This window comes from Pseudoliparis swirei, chromosome 22, assembly GCF_029220125.1.
Source record: "Pseudoliparis swirei isolate HS2019 ecotype Mariana Trench chromosome 22, NWPU_hadal_v1, whole genome shotgun sequence".
Taxonomy (NCBI): Eukaryota; Metazoa; Chordata; class Actinopteri; order Perciformes; family Liparidae; genus Pseudoliparis; species Pseudoliparis swirei.
In genome coordinates this window covers 8,076,732-8,097,414 of record NC_079409.1, presented here as the reverse complement: position 1 = coordinate 8,097,414, position 20,683 = coordinate 8,076,732, and the positions used below count along the sequence as shown (strand labels likewise).

The 20,683-nt window shown below is 40.3% G+C and overlaps 1 protein-coding gene across 3 annotated transcripts; it reads right to left on the bottom strand.

Moving 5' to 3' along the window:
* Window positions 1-178: 178 nt before the first annotated feature.
* On the bottom strand, window positions 179-20,273 carry inpp5b (inositol polyphosphate-5-phosphatase B). 3 transcript variants are annotated; one of them, XM_056443700.1, is made up of 23 exons: window positions 20,052-20,273; window positions 19,169-19,249; window positions 18,765-18,862; window positions 18,573-18,602; window positions 18,359-18,469; window positions 16,886-17,026; window positions 12,490-12,568; window positions 11,559-11,714; window positions 7,710-7,811; window positions 7,359-7,473; window positions 6,499-6,615; window positions 6,201-6,388; window positions 5,906-6,017; window positions 5,696-5,805; window positions 4,335-4,470; window positions 4,065-4,175; window positions 3,673-3,838; window positions 3,157-3,392; window positions 2,566-2,673; window positions 1,955-2,039; window positions 1,198-1,325; window positions 995-1,106; window positions 179-622 (listed from the first exon to the last, which is right to left on the bottom strand). In XM_056443700.1, exons 1-23 carry the CDS (start codon window positions 20,105-20,107, stop codon window positions 513-515), a joined length of 2,688 nt encoding a protein of 895 aa, XP_056299675.1. In that variant the 5' UTR covers window positions 20,108-20,273; the 3' UTR covers window positions 179-512. The 3 variants fall into 3 exon arrangements, with proteins under 3 accessions (XP_056299675.1, XP_056299673.1, XP_056299674.1); XM_056443698.1 differs by lacking the exons at window positions 18,359-18,469; window positions 18,573-18,602; window positions 18,765-18,862; window positions 19,169-19,249; window positions 20,052-20,273 and adding an exon at window positions 17,360-17,600; XM_056443699.1 differs by lacking the exons at window positions 16,886-17,026; window positions 18,359-18,469; window positions 18,573-18,602; ... (1 more) ...; window positions 19,169-19,249; window positions 20,052-20,273 and adding an exon at window positions 15,432-15,541.
* Window positions 20,274-20,683: the final 410 nt, after the last annotated feature.

The window sequence follows — 20,683 nt, the reverse complement described above, 5'->3', positions numbered from 1 at the left end:
TAGCATTTCTGATGCTAAATAAAAACATCACGTCAATCTTTTTATAAGAATATGTGACTTGACTTTTTGTGGCAAATGTATTTTATAAATTGCATTGTTTATACAAACAGAGAAAAACACACAATGTTGTGTTTATTAAGTTGTTGGCTGTCAAAAAAAACAAAAACCACCAGTGACACACTGTTTCTGACCATTTTATGTATAAAACTTGCGGTTGAGATCAGAAACATTAAAATACATCATTTTTTTGTTTAAATAAAATATACATACATTTAAAAATTGTTACGTCTCTACAGATGCTCAATGGTATAAAATAAACTGCATTCAAAGATCACAAACGTCGCTGTGAATGAAACAATTAATATCAGATACGAGTCATTATTGTAATTATACTACATATCTATACAAAGAGCCATCTAAGAATATAAGAAATCATTGAAGTTTATTTCAAATACTGGACTGTACAGTTTTTAGTGTTCAGCTTCAGCATACAGGACAAGAGGGTCCTCCGTCTAGGAGGCGCATTGGGCCAGGAAGTGCTGGAAGAACTCCTGAGTTTTCCTCTTTTCTGCGAGATCCTGCTTGGTAGGTGACCTCAGGAGCAAGGACGCAAAAATGGTGGCTATGCAGAAAGATAATGAGTTATCAATATAGCATGGAACAAGACAGGGTTGCTTTTCTGAGTTTAAATGTAATATCTTTATTAGCATGGTTATTTGTTTTTGTGATAAAGATATTCTATGTAATAAATCATGTATAGATTTGAGAATTATCTGAACATTATGTTGCTATTTTTTCTGTTGCTATAATTTAATTCATATTCAACCATTATTTATACACTTTAGGTTAAGTGAGCATCCATTTCTCATTTCAAACATCCCTTAAACGGGATATATATTAATCGTCACTTCCGATGGCTCTCTTTCTTAGCTTCCCTTCACTTTATCAACATGTTGACTAAAACAAAGCAGCCGCTAATAATAACAACACATACCCAAGATGCTGACGTCTAATCGATTGCTTGCAGAATTCTTCAACAGCTCACGGAGAAAGGCAGCTAAATAGTTGAACACATTTTTGTGGCACTGAGGTAGCATGGAAATAACCTGAAAACAGAATAAATTAACACTTTCATGATTTAACACATCTTCGAATATTAATAGTGATCAGTGATTTACTGTGGGCTATCTCACTCACTTTCTCACACTGACTGGCATTGGAGCAGCTTTCTAGGCACTGCTGGTAGAAGGAGTAAGGAACCACAGGCTCTGGGAGGGCATCTAGGAAGAGAAGCAAGGCCTCTGCTGCCGAGTGGTTGCTGCCCGCTGCAGGTCAGAACTGAGTCAAGGCTGTAATTCTTGAGTAGAATCTGCATGTCTTGAAATGTAATCCGTGCAAAATAAAAATCTAATGTACTGTTACAGTCCAGGATTCATTAAAAAGGAGAGGTTAAAACTACTATGAGGAACTTTCATTGTATGTTTGTCTTTGGTAGTTCATGTGGACAAAAGTAGAAGCAACTTCGAGTCCCTTTAGAAAAGCTCTCATTTGACAGCAGCAAGTTCTTCTGAGAGTCTTCCCAGCTCACTCAAGGGTCTGGTTCCTCTGTGCCTTCCCTCTAAAGGGCCCAGAAATATGGCCTGGGCCTCCAGCAATGTGGTGTGTACACGACAGATACTGAGAATGTACAGAAAATATATGCTGATGAAGGAAACTAGGGGAACAAGTTAAGGAGGAGCGGCTTTGGCATCGATATGCAACACTCGTAGCCCCGCCTCTTCTTCTGGCTGATGGTTTCGTACTTATTTAGATCATAGAGGCATCAGTAATACATTGAGGTTCCTCATAAAATCTTTAACCAAGAGTAGAACAAAACCGACCGAAAAACATTTTAAATGTATGATTACACTGCTAAAAAGTGCAACGATGTAGTCATTGTTGTGTTTAAGGATACGTAGAGAATCTGGAATGCCAGTGTCGAGGCAATCCCTTATTTCTGCAAATTCACTTCGGAGCCCAGGTTGCTGAAATATGTCTTCCTGCAAATAGAGAACAGTGAATATCAAATGGTCTTTTTCCTTAAAAATACACAGTAATTAAATCAAGGATGTCAATTACTAACATATTTCCTTGGGCTGAAAATGTACTTTTGATTTGAACCATAGTGGAGCTGCAATATATTAAAATGTAAAAGAAAATCACATGTTTAAACCATAACATCAAGATTAATTCCCTTTATCAATGCAACGGCTCTATAAAGCTACTTGGTAAAATGGAAAAGATCTACAGATCAGCTTATTTGGCTCAGTTGATGTAGGTACACAACTACTGAGGTATACCAGTGTCTTTTGAGACTCAAGAACATTGAAACTGGTTTTTTTTCTCAATACCGAGTGCAAGCAGCGACTTTCATTTATTTGTCCTTAGAAGACACAAATCAAAAAAGTATGACGGTAGGCCAACAGTCGAACAATTCACTTAATGGATATGAACCTGCAAACAAGAAAATCGACACACATTCATTTCATTATAGCACCAAATCAGAAGCTTCAGCAATTGTCTTACCTGATTAAGTGCATTGCGGAACAAGTGATCCACCATCATCCAGAGTTCTTTAGGAATGTCTAGAGGCTTTTCAGTGTTTGTGTCATTCTCATCTTCAGAGCTCTCTGTCTGATGTTGAGAACAAATGGAGAAAAGACACACAGTTCAGTTTAAATGGATTAAACTCAAACATGAAACATTATAAAACCAGAGGGGGTTTATGCCTCCGCTAACCAGTCAAGTTGCAGTTTACATCTATATTGGCCAAAATTTCCTCACTTCGCAAATATATCCTATCAGACATTTGCATTAAATATCAAAATGTTCATAGAAACTTTTGAGTTATCACCGAAAGCATGTTTTGTGAGGAAAAAATGACCGTTGACCACCAACATCTCATCAGTTTGTTCTCGAGTCCAGTTGGACATTTGTGTCAAATCTGAAGAAATTCCCTCCAGATGTTCCTGAGATATCGCCTTCACAAGAATGGACCGGACAGACAACCAGAAAACCTAATGCATATTTCTGTTGTGCTGCGGCCTATGAGACGGCTCGGAAAGGATGAGAGGTATGTCAAGGCCACAGTCCCTGCTCTGCACGTGGGACACTTACCGCGTCACTGAGGGTCTCTTGGGGCGTGTCCTGGATGGGCTCCCTGAGTTGGCACAATGATTGGATGGAGGTGCCGTAGCAGCTGGGCAGGTAGTTTCCCGTCACAGAGATGAAGTAGTCCTTGCCACGCTCCAGGTGGAGCACGAGGATGTCTTCTATCGGCTCCTTTTCAGAGTTAAGTGCAGGCGCCATCGAGCGGTTCACAAAAACCTCAAAGTCAATGTCCACAGAAGCACCTGTAAGTTGAGAGAGATGCACATAGAGTGAGTACGGGTGTGGCTGGACTGGCAGAATTCCAGAAGTCCTGCCTGCTGCCCCAGAGAGCCGCTATATTGGGCTTATGGCACTAAAGTAATCCTGTTTGAGGGTTTGTGAACCATCAACACGTCTCTCATCTGTGATTACTTATCTTGCAAGAATGCAATTGAATGTGTACATAACACAATGGACAATACTGCTTTATCAAAAGGAAATATGTGATTCCAGGGTGAAAGTCTTACTTTATGCGCTACTTACCCTGAGCAAGAAAGCCTTTGGGAGGGTTGGCTGTGAGCCATGGTTTGCAGTATGTGGGCTCATTTGGCTTTTGGATGAACTCAAACTGACAAGGGACCTGGCCGTCATTGAAGAGGCTCAGCATCTCCGTCTGTTGCTGCATGTATTTCACGTCCTTAAAGTGGAACTAAAGGGAGAGGGAACAAACGGTTCGTGAGGCAAAATAGACATGGTACTGATGTAAATGCTTCCTTTAAATATTTCCATTATTCTCACAGACCGAGATAAATAAACAGCTTCATTGGCAGTGGTTTACCAACTGCATCCATTGAGGACAACATTGATTTTACAAGGTGCATCAGAGAGGTGTTACAGCTCCCAATAGACTGTAGGAATGTGATGACTAACTTTACCTCTCGCTTGGACAAAGTAACCGATGGAATACACTCATTCTCCATCTTGTCTATAACGCGTACAATCTCTTCAAAGGTCTTCTTATAGGCCTCGGCATTTACTTTCTTGATCTTCAGGAACAGAGAACAAACATGTTAGAGGCAAAGCAACAATGCAGCATGGACATCCGTTTAATATGACCTTTAAATAATACACAGAAATAGAAAACCAGAGCCTATTGGTGTGAATAGAGCAAAACGTTATATCTTAATATACTCTGAATTATTTACCCCGATGACGAGCAGGGAACTGACTGGTTTGTGGTCACTGGTCTTCAGAGACATGTGACTCTGATAATGCTGTTGCTTGATGTTCTTCCCTCTCCACAGGATACGGTCACACCACGCAGGCACGCGGCATTTTTCACTAAATGCAAAAGAAAGCCCGAACATCAATACTCAAGTCATTTTATTACAGTTTTTTTACTCTACAATCTATTTGAATACAGAGGGCAAACATTGCCTCGGTATCGCAGTGTGAACCAATAGAAGAGAAGCTTTTGTTAGGCCCATTTGCAACAAGCAAAGAATGACATTAAAATATATTTCTTCGTGTAGGGCAGGGATTCCCAAAGTGTGGTGCGCGCACCCCTGGGGGTGCGCGAGCTGCCTCTAGGGGGTGCGCGAGAGGAAACATGTAATGGTGGTCTAATGGTGTAATAATTAATATTAAACATTCTCAGGGCTCTCAAGTGTCATTTCGGTCTTAACCAGTGGCGTCCCTAGGCTAAAAAACCCGGGGCTAAAGCCCGGGATGTTTTTTAATTAGCCCCGAATGTTAATTAAAAAATAAATAAATAAATAAAAGATTTGGCACACAAGTGGTTAACACCTCCAGGTCGCACGTGACGTCATTCACCCAAAGCAGCGGAGTCAGACTGGCAGCAGGCGCACGTAACAGCAAGCTGCTGTCTGAGAGTGTTTCTATGTCTACAAATGTCGCTGCTTCACTCTTCTGGGCTAAGCCCAGCGCCGCCGCTCCCATAACGCGCATCGCTCCCCCCCCCCCGTCAACAACTCTTGCATTCTGTTGCGTTTTTTTTTTTTTAAGGTGTGGGGGATTGGAGGTGCGTGAACCCGGTCGGGATGTAGAAGGGGGTGCGTGGTCTAAAAAGTTTGGGAACCCCTGGTGTAGGGCATTTGATATGCCCTACACTAATAAAAGGCATTTTAGCTACACCCATGGCTCAGTGCAAGAGTGCTTGAATTAGGCCCAGGGCCTCAAGCCGAGTCCAAGTAATGACTGACCACGTCTCCTTTGGACTATATTTGTATTACAATATAATATTGTCTCACAAACCTGAACCCCATATGTTTATCATAATGCTACTATGATACACTATAGTGGCAATCTTTTCGTGAATACTTCAGTTAAGTGGTTTCGACAAAGTAAAACGTAAATAAAAAGATATTGCCTCACAAAAAAAATGGAGAGAAACATTCACAGGAGAAGTTTCATTGTTGTAGTTCTTGACATTTAAACTATCCTTATCTTAACTGTGAACATAACTCATTCTAGAAGAATATTATCTTTATCTCACTATAAATGTTGCATTCTGCCATTTCGCATTCAGGCCTTTATATGAGATTACCTTGTATCCCACTTGTCAGAGCCGGTGTCATATTTATAGGTGGGCTGGAAATCAATCTCTCCCTCCACAAAGCCAACAAACACAGCCTCCTCGTCGATCTGCCTCTTGAGCTGAGGACCAGTTGCAGCTGGTAAGTATCACAACTCAAACACAGGTGATGAGCAAAGACTTTTTAAAAGAGCAGCAAGAAGAGTAACACATTAATATCACCTGATCATAACTGTGCAGTGTTTCAAAGTCCTTTTTGCTTATTAGCTCCTTCACGTTCGAGACGTCGAGTTCACTGATCCTGTAGTTGAGGTCTCCAATCCATAAAATCACACTGGTGGGGGGAAGAAGAACATGGAGATAATTAGCATACGGGGGAAACGTTGTCTCGGTTGAATATTGCATGAGAAATGTGCAATACATTCTTTATGTAGTGGCGTAATGTTTATCATCTATAAAGTAACCACTTATACATGGTAACTCTGTAATTTACACTGAAATTCAATTGGTTTCATACTCGTGCTTCATGATAGTAAGTTGAGGCTGGGAGGGGTCTAGCTGGCGAAACTGGAGACGACCGCATATGTCCTTATAGTCTTGATTCCGTCTCTCGTATTCTTCAATGTGGGCAGCGAGGTGAGAGTTGACCACGCAGATATCAGAGTTGTGGAAGCGAAAACGGACGGCCACAGCACCCTTATTTCCCTGGGAATCAATGAGTGTTTGAAAGAAACTCAGATAGCATAGTAAGCAACACCCGTATATTTGCGTGAGGATTAGTACATGGAGGATTAAGACCTGTGACTTGTCCTTACCATCCTTCCCATAATGCCAGTGCCCACAGTCTCAGCCTCCACATCAGAGATGAACTCTGCATATTCCTTCTTCACATAGAAGATCAGCATGATGCCAACCAGTCGCACCAACTTCACCTATGGTGGAAGAGAAGTAGATTAACAAATATCAACGACTAACAAAGTAATGTAACATGCATATTGGCTGGATCTTTAACATTATTTAAATGGCAGGATGTGGAGTTTTGGCCTTGCAGCCACATGAAGCAGGCTTAAAAGCGCTGTTGTACAGTTTTGCTGTTTATCAGATTCTAAAGAGTTTGTCAACCGCAACCACTGAACACATTTACAGTTGAAGACATTTAGTGTCATCCCCGGCCTTATCTCAAGAAAAACAGAACCAAAAATTACATCCCAGACTTAAAAATAGTTTGATATGGCTCAGTCAAACTTCAACATTCAGATGTGAAGAGGAAAAGATGTATTAATACTATACAGTTACAGATCAGCAAAGTATACTTTAGTCAGAGCTTGGCCTGTGGATGAAGAAATGACACTTCATTATACCGCCTCTGTGACTTGCAGACATCCTGTATGCACGAAAATTACTAAAGGACAACAGCCAGGAAAGGAGGAAGTGAAGAAGCTAGAGTCAGCGCTGTGAGAAAAGGGAAGTAGATGAAAGCGAAAAAGAGAAAGACCAAGAAGTAATGTAAATAATTAAACTATGGCACCAGCCTCCATGTTAAAAAGAGCTAAACAAGCTCTACGGGCATAATAATGGGCACACAGGCCCAGTCCAAATACCAAGTCGCTGTTGATAACTTTATTAATACAGGAACAACAGGATATATATAAAATTAAAAGAAAGACTTCCTTACTAAGGCATACTTGGCATCTGGATGCAAGGCCTCCGACACAGCCTTTGTCCACTCCAGCTCCTTGGGGGTGTCATTGAAGAAGAAAGCCTCTTTGCTCAGGTCAAGCTCCTGAAAACTATAGTGAAGGACAAACGGTCATTACCCAGTACTTTTATGGCACTTTAAAAAAAATGTTCAAACGTAAGCATGATTACACAGTGCTTAATCTGAGGGTAAGTCTGATCTCTTAAAACAGGATCAATGGCTGCATGCATCTATCCGGCAGAGGTTGGAGCAGTAACAACCCGTCAGTGTGAAGGGATTAAGCGGAGCGTCGTAAGGCTCTTCTCCAGCAGGGTGAATGGTACTTACCCCACGCAGTACATGTCAGGAGGGTTCGCAGTGCAGCTCAGCCAAGGACGGAGGCTTTCCTTTGGCGTCTGTCCATTCACATTGTATGTGCCGAGAAAAAAGCTGTAGATATCGGAGAATAACAAGAGTCTCATCTTTAGACCTCTGAGCAGCACCACTGGAACTTAAGTGCCTTGCAGAAGGTCCCCTAAATTGTGAGAAATGGTAAGAGAACCCAACCCTTGTTATTTACCCGCCCCACTGAGATTGAAAATCAGCTTTTTTCCCTTTAAATAGCCCTCTACTCTGACCTTCAGGCCGGCGCTGCTCTGATTATGCTTCTGCAAAAGGAGCAGCACAGAGCTCTGAATTTTATGCTGACTGCCATCGCACTGTACAACAATTTCTGCCCCGATGTTCATACCCGAGAAAGAAGCCAATGCTGTCTTTATACAGACTGCTGCTTTCCTTCACCTTTTCCCCTAGTTCGCTTAATCAGCATAGATTTTCAGTACGTTCTCAGTCTGTACTGTAATATCAGATGAAAGCATGTAATGCACATACATGTAACGGTTATGGTAACTATTGAAGTGTATTTATTTATATTCAGAGTCATGCAGGAACAGGAGCCTGCCCAGCCAGATTTTAAAAAAGGTAGGTAAACACCCCGAGAGGTCGAAAGTCAGTCAGATACTTAACACAAACGCATTCAGACTGACAACTACAGACAATTTTGAATTCCACGGGAACCTGAGCTTTGTGTCTGGGAGGAAATAAAAGCATCCAGGGGAGACCAAACATGCAAATTCCTCACAGAAAATAATCAGAGTGCCTGACATGGAGGATTTCTGGGCACCATCCATGGAGCCAACATGCTGCCAATGACACATGCTTCTTGAAATTCTTCAATTTGACAGCGGACAGTATCAATGTTTTGTTGAGATGTAACGGACCACGGTTGATCAGTGATTGGTACGGATCCCGCTACGTGGTTCGAACTGCAGATTTATTACAGTTTAAAGTAGTGCTGTGAAAAATAACGCGTTAACTCAAGTTAATTCAATTACAGGTTTAACTAGTTATTTTTTTTAACGCATGCGCAGAATGAGCTTCCAATCCGTCTGTTGTTGGTCGTCGGGACGAAAAAAAAGTCACTTGCAAAATGAGCTTCCAATCCACCACTTCAATCTGAACTCTGTCCGCTCTCATGCAGACGGTCTGTTCATCGGTAATGATCCTTCCGCAGGTTCACCTCCGGAAACCTTGTTACGACTTTTACTTCCTGTAGATCAGGGTCTCAACACGTCGATCGCGACCTGCCAGTCGATCGCGGCGTAGTGTTGGTAGATCGCATGACATTAAAAAGATTGGCCCCGCCCCCTGACATGTTCTCTATAGCACGTCTTTGTTCTTTTATTAAACTAAACGTCTGTTGTTGATCGTATCTACACAGCAGCATGTCATCTCTGTCTCTACGCGTTGCGTTAACACTTATCGATCTCCGTCTCGCGCGCCACAGAGCTCCGTGCGCGCGCATCGGGACCGAGCAAAAAAAAATTCACTTGTCAATCTGTCCACCTGTCCGGGCCGGTGAGGTTTCAGCTTTGCAGCGGTGTCCCCGCCGTCCCTTTCATCACGGCCCAGTTCATGAAGAAAACCCACACAGTCAGTTTGCCTCAGCAGCTGCTAGAGGAAGACTAGAGGCCTTTAGATTGTATCATGGTGGAGTTAATGGTTGACAAACAAGAGAAAAATGTTCTGTTTAACCCTCCTGTTACCTTTACATTTACTAACATATTTTACCCTCGGGGTCAATTTGACCCCAGCAATTAAAACCTCAGAAAATTATTAGAATTAATATTGCTTCCCAAGTTTAAGTGTGAGGTACTTTATGTTTGTGTGTTGACTACCTAAATAGCCCTTTAAATAAATAAAAAAGTTGATATTTCTTATGTTTGACACAGTGAAAAACAGCCTGGGGTCAAATTGACCCCAAAGAACACCGACATTAAACATTGAATGGGGTCAAATTGACCCGAAAGGTAACAGGAGGGTTAAACATTCTGTTTAGGATGAAGATGTATTAATGTTCCATATGGAAGAAAACTGCTAAATAACTGCTGAGTTGCAGCACCATTGTATAGAATAATGTATAAATGTATATATCCGTCTTTTGTTATAAATCTCTATGTTCTCACAAAATATACCGAGAATATCGGTAATATGTGATTAATCATGATTAATCCACAAAAACCTGTGATTAACCCGATTAAAAATTGTAATCGTTTCACAGCCCTAGTTTAAAGTTAACCACTGCAGTATAAAATTAAGTTTACTATTCAGTAAAATATGCGATCAGGACATCTTTATTTATGCTTTTGTAGTCGCTGATCTCCGACAATGTTACTTTGAAAACAACCAATTTGTGTTTCAATTGAGAATAACGCTTCTGTTTGGATACATTATGATGCATTCAGGCGTTCACTGAAAATGAGTATATGGCAGAGTTAAATTATAACATAATCATGATGTGTTCACTTCATGTAAAATGTAGTGTTGCTAAGAAACTTGAATAAATCCAGTTGAATGAAGATGTCTTCACAGTAATATAAAATGCATGTTAGCGATAAATGATGACCTCTGCTTAAATATCCAATACATAATTATAACTATGAATGACAAGCTTTGTTGTAAATCGATAAAAATATAATCTTCCATTTCCTTATTATTGTTTGTTTTTGGGGGGAAAAACATTATAAGTAAAGTAAAAGAATAGCATTAAGAATTGTTCATGGTTTACAGATTTTAGAGTGACTGAAATGATTTTTTAAAGAGTGGTAAAGAGAAAATGTCTGGAGCCCTGTGGACCAGCTGCTATAATCAAACAACAATATTGATCATCAATGATCGGCAATTAGTATTGAAGGCCCAAAAAATATATTCAGGGGTCTTCAAGTTATATTTGCTTACTTTTTTCACTTTTTGTGCTGATCCGATCTGTGATCCAATCCAAACCATGAGTTCTATGATCCGATGCACCACTAATGTTTTAGCACAGCGTACAGAATAATACCTCAATTAATTTATTTGCATCACAAATATTGTATTTTTTCCTTCTTCCATTTAATTATATCTATATTACCATTTATTCTCTGCTATATTCCTAATTTAGGTTTAAACAGTAAGACATAGATCTACCAGCAGGAGGCAGTCAGCAAATACATATTTTACATCTGATAAAAACAACCTGAGCTAGCAGCATTTTTTTTGCTGCAGTGGAGCTTAATTTAGCAAAGACCTAAATACACAGAAACACAAACCCACAGAGGCTGACTTCATTTTACATAACAATTTAAACTCCAAACTGTGCTGACAGTTACACTTTGGGCTACCCCTGTTCCTGCATGAGCGGTCTTTAAGAAACTATTTTAGACTCTTAACTTGCGCCCCACTCAAACATGACATTATTGATAGTTAAAAAAAAGTCGTTTTCTAACATTTTAAAAATAAATGTTCCAAATACCTACTTTGATATCAAATTATTGATTTGTTATTTATGATTAAGATATGAAATATTGCACAAGCAAATTAACAGGAATGTGTAAACTTTTTAATAAATAAACAAATTGATCAAAAGTTAAATAGGAATTCCCTGATATAATGTATACAGTATAGAATTCAATTCAATCGAATAGTTCGGCCCCAGTGTCAGATACCCGAGTCAGCTGTTTTAGTCACTACGGCCTGAAATCAGTATCCCTCATGATCACCTAGTGCTACGTCCAAGTTGCTGCACCAATCTGCCAAACGCATGTACTATTTTAAAAACAGATTAATGACTGGTATGACAAGCAGTTATGAGAAAAATACCTGAAGTCCTCTGTGTAAGTGTAATTGACCTCATTCTTCAGCAGCTCACACTTGATGAGGTTGTCTCGCAGGCCAAACTGCGGCATGGCCAGTATCTGAGCTTTGTTGGCGGTGGTGTGGCTGGAGGAGCGCACCAGGTCATCGCGATCCTCGCGACTGGATATTCCAGGACAGAAGAAATAACAGTTAGTTAGGCGTGGGAGGAGGGACAGTCCAAGACAGAAAGAGTCATTTTCTCAAAGTGGTGTGATTTCAGAGGAAATACATTATCATCATTTATGCGTTTGGTTGTTTGGAGTTGCCACTTCTCATGTAGGCTACTGCAGCCTGACTGCAACAAGCAATACCTCTGCTAAAAGTCAAATACAATTTTGGAATAGCGGAAACATTACACTCTGTACAGCATAATGTACAGTAGATCACCACAGTGACCACAGGGACCCATGTTGAGCGGTGAAGCTCGATTTCCATGTTGTCAATATGGAATGAGGCTGAGAGGAAAAGGAGAAATGCAATATCCCTGGACCCTGTAATCTTACAAGAATATGCTGTAACTGAACTCCATTTTAGGGGATAGGCATTCGATCCAAAAGGTGAAACAACTGAAGTTGGCAAAATTGCTTTTTAGACTTTAACAACTTTAAATACATTTAACGCTCCTCAGCAAGCTGCTGCCAGACGTGTACAAAGTGTCTGTTGTAAAGCTGGTGGAGAAAAGTTATCAAATCACCATAATTAATCAACACTTTATGGTAAATAACACTGAATGAAGGCAACAACTTTGTTGAAAAGAAAACCTGTAAAGTAAAAGATAAGAAACACCACTTGAGTAGTGGGATGTTCTCAGACTATCTACCATCATGTAAAAAGACACATGTTGAACATTTTCAGATCCCCCACAATGTAAAAAATAGAAGAAAAAAGGCCTTACCTCTCTTGGCCGGAATAGGCGTGTTTGGACTTCGGCGTGCCGCTGTTGGCACCTTTTCCGTTTTCGTCTGACGATTTCTCTGTTCGGGAAAAGTGGGAGAAAACAGAAAGATTCATTTATATTTTACTTTTAACAATGATATACACAGAGCATAAAGTTAAATGGCCGCACTATAGCCTGCACTAACAAAAATGTAACTCAAATATTGTTTCCGGGTTGTCAGTTTAGACTATTTGTCGGTGTGCCTTGCAAGCTTCTGGGAGACCTTCCCATCAACATTATCTTAAACTCTGCCTGAGGTATTGACAACTTGGGAAGACTGAATCAACTAAGAAAGAACCCAACCCTTAGCAAACCCATATTTTGACTCTAACAACCAATATGGGGAATCCATAATTATCACCAAGCTTAGAAACATGCCCACAGAAACACACACGTCAATCATGAAGTGCCATGTCAGTTGATGCGGTCGATGGACGGAGGCTGCCGTTTGGAGTCGGTCACAGTTATTGCATCCTAAGTAGCTGGATGGAATGGGCGCGTGTGAAGTATGAGACAGCATGGCCCCCGTCTCCTGCAGCGTGGCAGGGAAGACAGCTGGCTGCTCTGAAAGGGGAACGCCAAGATCTTTGAACAGGAAATTGAACTCGACAGAAGTTGTGGCAGACGACATTCAGGGTGCGGCCGATCAACAGTACGCACGGCCCACAAGATGAGATGTGTATTAGTTTCCATGTTTGTGATCTTTTCATTAACAGGATCTCTGCTAGGCAAACTGCAAGCCACTTTGTCTCTTAGAAATGGGATAACCAACCATGATGCACTTGTTTTCTGATCCATATGTGAGTAGCATTTATTGCAAGAACCCCATAGCTTAAATACAGTGACATTAACGGACTGGATGCATCAACAATACATCTCTAAATTATAAAACTCATTTCAGAACAAGGTCACAGGGGTATGGAAATAAAACAGAGGCAAAACATTTGTGCAATTTAAAGGATTCAGAGTTTGAAAAATAAATCCTATCTAAACAATGCCAATGCTTTACCTATCCTACAGCGATAAATATGTTAGGTGTGATTTTGAAATAGCTGTGCAGCACTAAGTTCGAGTCATTTAAAACAAAAAGCACTGCTTTCATCAGTATTACAACAATTGATAAATATACTTTGCTGAACCTTAGTTTTATCAAAGCAAATGTTTTTATCACAGCATCTTTACTACGGAAAAAGGTTGTAACCGGACTAACCACCTCTAAGAAAAGGTCAACATGTCTGTAATGCTGACACTATTGGTTTCAAAATAAATAAATACAACGTTGGGCTATGCAAGAACATTGGTGTATAAGCACTTTTTTTATTTTTTTTATCCAAAAGAATTGACTGATGACATTAATTCAAAACCAGTGACTGTGAAAAGAAAAAGGGCTTTTGTTTGGCTGAGAAAACCAACAGCAACCTGTGAAATGCTCCTAGAAGTGGGAATGCTAACTTTGAGATGGTGAATATCTCCATGTGCACTCCCGTCTCGATTCAAGAGTGTTTCAATTGTTCCTATGCAAAACCAGAAACGAATATTAACAACCCTAGCCATTGGATTGCTTAACTATAAACCACTAGAATTCCTTCCTATTCTATTGTTTGCATAACGGTACAGTAACCGTACAGCATTTATTCTAAACGGCTCTGAATACCAGGTGGAGCAAACATGAGATGATACAAGAGTTCTACATCGTTTCCTTTTTGAACTTCACGACATCTCGAGTCTCAATATAAATGCACAAGTGGTAGTTCTCATTAGAAAATGTTACATCTACGGAGTCTCAGAAAAAACAATACAAAGACAAAGACTGTTCACTGCCATTTGCAACATGCCGAAGACAGTTATGACACAATGCATTTGTGGACTCCTATGGTTAGTGACATGAACCTGACCATTACTGCAACTGTTTTGCAACCAGCACCTAAATGAAGCCCTGCAGACATTAGACTTTTGAGTGTGATCACCATTGTTATTTCATGGCATACATTCCTGGTCATGCTTTAGTTTTCTTAACCAGCTAATGAGCTTAACCACACTTTAAATGTCCAAGGAGTAAGTTACATGAAGTGTGACTAACTGCAATTTCATACACGTATGCCTCTATCTGTGGTTGATCACAAGTCAACATAAATGAATCAAGATACATCAGCTCTGAAGCGCTTCAATATTAAAAGTGTCATAGATGTTTAACTACATCTGCACAAAGTTCAACATTGCACAACTTCCCCTCATGGTAAAACCACAGGTAATAAACTGCAGAAGAACCCCATGTTGTGAGTTACCTCTTTGCTCAACTGTTGCTAATCTTTTCCAGGAGTAAGAAAGTAAGTAAGCGCCTTAATCTCACCGAGAGGCCAGAAGAAAGTTGACTTAGCAGTGATTTAAACTAACGGGCTTAAAGTTAGCTCCGAGTTAGCTTGGAGGATGAGCCTCGAGTAAAAGTCTCGATCAGAAAACACAGACAGAAAATAGACGAGCACACTGTCTGAGAAGCGAGACAAAACAGTGACAATTATGTTTCACAAAAAAAACACGTAATTGCACCAGCAACCACAGCAGGTGTGTAATTGTCTGTCACAGAGCAATTTGGACATTTAGCCGGGACTATTGTGACCATCAGCCGTAACTCTCGTATGAAGCTAACCGTCTATGGGCGACCATTCGCGTTAGAAACATATCAATAACACAACCAAAGCTTTGAAACAAACTATGATCCCGCTTGGAAGATAATCGACCCTTTCGCCGATTTGGCTAAAGTTAGCTTGTTAGAAACGAGCACGAGCGTTACAAACGTTACCAAGCGCGAGCATTAAGTTTGCGAGGTAACGGAGGCTACCGGAGGCTTTCACCGCCTCAAAATAAAACAACAACAACAACAAGGAATATTAGTTTCATACCAGAGTCCCCCATCACCCTAGACATCTCCCAATCATTATGTGCAGAGGAGCAATGTCCAGTGCGTGTCAGACCTGCTAGCGCCGTAGGAGGAGTTTAGCTTCCTCTGCAGCAGAGGCAGAAGAGGCTGAACCAACACACACACAATGCAGAAACCTACCACCGGAAATGGCTTCAGCACATCGGTCTCACATCCGGAAGTCGAGCTTGTGCATTTCAAGACGATAGATACATAATACATACTTGTATGTTTATTGTAGCACCCTGTAAGGACTAGGTAACGCTAGATGAAAAACGTGGTATGCGTATGCACGTGAACATGATATTTTTGTTTTCTACTTTTATATTTAAATACACTTTACATCAAGTATTTTGCAAATGACATGCGTGTCGTAAACAGTGGCTGCCTCTAATCTTGCGTGTAAAAAGATAACGTGAAGTGTGAAATTGACCTTCAATATGTGAGACGAATTACACAAATTGTACATATAAAGCCTACAAACTGTACATTTCACAGATGGAATCTTGTTGCAGATGTATTATTATTATTTGTATATGTAACCTTTTCTTTGTAGACCATTTCAAAAGGAATTGCATTGAACAGACAGGGCTCATATGTTTACTTCCTCTCAGATTAGGTAACATTTAGAAATGTGAAATGTTCTATACTATGTTGTACTTACAAAAAGCCCCATTATATTAGTCAAATCATAGCACACTTTTGCTGTCTTAAGTTCCAGTGTGAGCCTACCACATCACCTTAGCCTTAGCTTATGCCACAATATTTTTATGTTTTAAACCTACCTGCATAGGCTGACATTTTTATAACTTCTTAATTTAATAATGTTTGACCATTCAATGGAAAAAGATGTCGGTAATATATTTTATGTACACCTGGTAAGAATCTTTCAGGTGCAACACAAATAAAGGTTACTTATTTACTTACTATCTTACTTTCCAGGGAGTAATTTCCACATGTTATAGCAACACACAAGTGTTATTAACACATTAGTAATGACTCGATTCAATGTAGTTCTGCCAGACCCATTACACTGCTGTCATCCATGCTGGCTCACTGTTATTGCATTTAAATAAAATAGAGCCATAATTAATGTGATTAGTTACACCTGTGCCTTTTCTGCTGTGACACATCAAGCCTATTATCTGTGTTTTCCCCTTCCACGGGGCTCTCTGGCAGTTGTATGTATTTGTTAAAACTCAGGTTGGGCCAATTGCATTTAAAAGAAGTGTTGCTTTCAAAACCACCTTCTTTTATCATGCAACCCTTATAAGTAGACTTTTATCTGTAAGAGGTTATCAATGCAAACACCAAATAGATTAAAACGAGCATCTCGTGTCATCCACTGCAAAAATACTGATATACCTATTCCAATTTACCACAAGTTTTATTGGACATGAATTTGCTGGGAATATCTGCAAATAAAAAATTACAAACCTGTTTTCCGGTGGTGGTTGAGTCGAGTGAGTGTTGTGCCCAGGGGCGCAAGGGCCTTTTTGGCAACTGCGCCTCTGATGGCTTTGTCGTACTTGCTGGTCCATTCGAACTTGGGTGCCGGTGTGGTTGACTTGCAAACATCTGAAGAAAGACAGACAGAGAGATCATGGGAATATTACAAATACTTTGCGAGTGAAGAATACAACAAGAGCCGGTTCTGAACTTTGATCTATTCTTCAAACAAAAGTGCAGAGGATAGAGCAACAGTAATGGTGCGTTTGATGCTATAAACAAGAGTGAATACTTATCTACTCCCCTTGTGCCAAAGACTTTTTTTTTTAAAGGGATTTTCCATATGGGTCTTACTTCAAGTTTGTAAGACCACTTCCACACTGTGTGCACTACTGCTTTAAACGTGGCTGCTAGTTACAGGTGCTGCAGTGCATTCAAGACATCTTGCTTTGTTATGCTTACCTTTACCACTTCTCGCGTTCGTCCTTTTAACTACAACAACTGGTGAAAGTTTGTTCAACTTTTCCATCGCTGATATCCCTCACCAGGTTAAAAGCTTTTGTGGCTCATCTTAGAGTACCGCCAAAAAAACCACATATCAGTCTTTGTCCGTGCTTGTGTGGAGTTTCCGCCGTGAAAAATAGTAAGCCGGTGTCAAAGGTGACACACCCCTCACAAAACAGACTGTTAACCTTTCAATGGTCCATTCCATTCAGATGCGCAGGATGCCAAAAGTAAAAAGTAGGCCAAGAAACTCATTAAAAAGGAGAGTATACGTCCTTTCTTATCATGTCGCTCTGTAAATACTTACTGTAAAAAAGACAGAGGACACTATCCAAACTCCGCCCCTTTCTCTCTCTCTCGCTCTCTCTCTCTCTCTCTGCTTGCGTCTCTTTTTTTGTCGGTCATGTACACACCCAATAACTGGCACCACCAGTTTGTAGTTCTAAAATGGTGTAAATTGTAAACAACAGCCACCACCTGTCTCAGAAAATGTGTTTGCGTACTGTTTTTGAATACACTTTTCAATAAACTGTCAACATTTAAAAATAAAGGTCTTTTATACTTTGCCACAGAATTAAACCTCGAGGCAGTTGACTGGCTGAACAAGTTTCCTTCAAACACATTGTTAGATCAACAGATTATTTGTACTAATTCAGGCATGGGTGCTTCCACTTTCTACGTCGGACAAGAACATCAAAGAGATCTGAACAACTAGACACAAATGCATGAAAAGAAGTGATGGTCTAATATACTGCATTGTTTGAATGAATAATATTTTTCCCACACAGATCAAAACATTTCAGTTGTATCCTTGCCAATGTCATCACAGTTAAACACTTTCTTTCTAAAAATTCCCACAAACTGTAGGAATTTTCAAAAGATGTGACCATCTCCAAAAATAGAATTTCCCTCTGAATGACAAGAGGAAATATCACACATCTCTGAGGGCTGACCTACCACTCCACGCCCTGATGACCTCACTGAGGAAGAGCCGTGAGTGGGAACCAAAAGGAAGTTTGAGCTCCAATTCGTCTTCCTGGTAGCTGACTCTCACGTTAGTGTCAGCACCTAGAATCAGATAAGGAACGCAGGTAGAAATGGGATGTTGACAGAGTAAATCAGTTATGTAGAATATCAGGATCGAGCTGTACCGTCATTAAGGGCAACTCACCCACGATCGCAAGTTCCTCTGGTGAGGAAACTGAAAAAAAGAACACAGCATGACAAATGTGTAACGGCCCTTGAGATAAATGACTATCATGCCATTTTATTGGTTATCTTGAGGAACACATGATTATCCATCTGTCTCCTTTTTAAATGTCCGTCTGTGATCAGTGGAATACAACATGTAAAAGCAGCTCACCCTCCACGACAGCAAAGTCGAGGGAGATGGGTATGATGTCCTCCAGTGACACGTCATCAGCAGTGATAGCCATCCTTCGATGGGTATAAATAAAGATTCTACAAAATATTACAAGAGTATTTAGAGAGCAGTCTGAAGGCACAACAAAATACTCTTATATTAAATGTGATGCAAGCGGATACAGTAGAGCCTTGCAGCTCTGCAGTAAACACTACCATTTTATAATATATGATTTTGGTTATTGTATCAGATAGGTGGAAGCAACTCTGTGGCCAGTCTGTGACATTGCATAATCCTGTCTCTCCCTCTCTCAAAGAGAGGTACAATGACATTCACTTTTAAATAGAAGCATGCTCAATAACATATAACAGTATAGCTCCATTGTACAATATTTTAAAACTCACGCATGCTCTTTTGTAGACTCCACCAATCCCAGAAGTCTGCTCTCTGTAATGTCTTCAAAGAAGACGTCACATTGGACAGCATGTTTACAGTTTAGTCAAGGGTATAGTGGACACATGTGCATATGTTTTTCTTTCAGTTGCAACCTATATTTCATATTTTACCATGACCTTCCTCTCATTTAAACTTATTTTTGGTACAATGGACAACCTTTCCTGCAGTATAACAAGTGGTTAGGTAGTTGCATTTCGACTCTATACTAACTCCTCTCTACACTTTTACGTTTATATGATATATGTAGTCACAAATTAATAATCATCATATTAACTGCATCAGCAGCATATAATATTCAACACGTTAAGATGCTTAACTTGATGTTAAATAGTTAAGATAAGCTCCACCATGACCAAATACAACATTAACATGCAGTTTACATTAATAGTCAAATATGACATTATACCAACTTGCTGCATTCAAAAACACTTTTACTTTTGATAATTGTCTTGTCGGCCAACGTTAAGAGTTTTTTCTTTGAGTTGGTATTACGTATTAGATCTTTATTGCTTCCTTTAAGACAAATCAGCAGCTGGTGGAACAAAGCTGCCATCTTGCGGACAGGGGCCTCACTACAATCCTTGGAAAGTCACGCCCGATTTGGACTAAACCTACACTCGCGCTACAAACAACGTGCACCTTAAATACGCGTTGAATTCACAGGCTACTGTTTATCGATGGGTGTCAACCGAGAGCCTTACTCTCACAAGCCCCTCTCCGAGCTCTCTGATATTGTACAACGGAGTTATAGTCCAATTTAGTTCGAGGCAGGTAATCCTTCGCGTGAAGTGCTGATCGATAAACCAGCGCACGAACGTCTCAAAGGATACTATGATGCAGTTTTCTCCTGTTTCCAAAGTCTCTTGAATTGCGACGGATTGATCCATAGTGAGAACCTGCGTTACAACTTCTGCTCTCAGGCGCCTCCCGGACTCGAAAGTACCCGCAGGAGTTTCGAGTAACTCCAGTTATTCCTCTTCAAAGACACAGAGACACTTCAGAGTCCTGGTGCAATCCGACATTATTCCCCTTTCGACCCAGGTGCGTTCGTCTCACCCCGCTACTGGCTCGGCCCAGTCTGCCACGCACTGATTTGGGATCGCACAGGCGCTGACGTCACATCTGAGCTGTCATCAACTGGGTTGGGTTTGGATTTGGGCCTCAGGGCGTTTGACCCAAACAGGATTATGTCCCACTATAGAGTCGTATCTCAGCGTCTGCAAAGATATGCCACAGCCTTGGAGGAGGTTTAAAGAGCCATCAGGCCAATTAAGTGTGTTTTTGTTGAAGTGAAGACCAAGCGGTGATACATGTACTTACTCTTAAACTATTTATATGTACTCAAACTATGTAAATATTCTAAAAGAAATATTTTGACTTCCAACAACAGTTTTACTTTATTCTCAGAGTTCATTCTAAAAACTATTCTGACTTTACTCTAAAACTATTTGATATTTACTCTA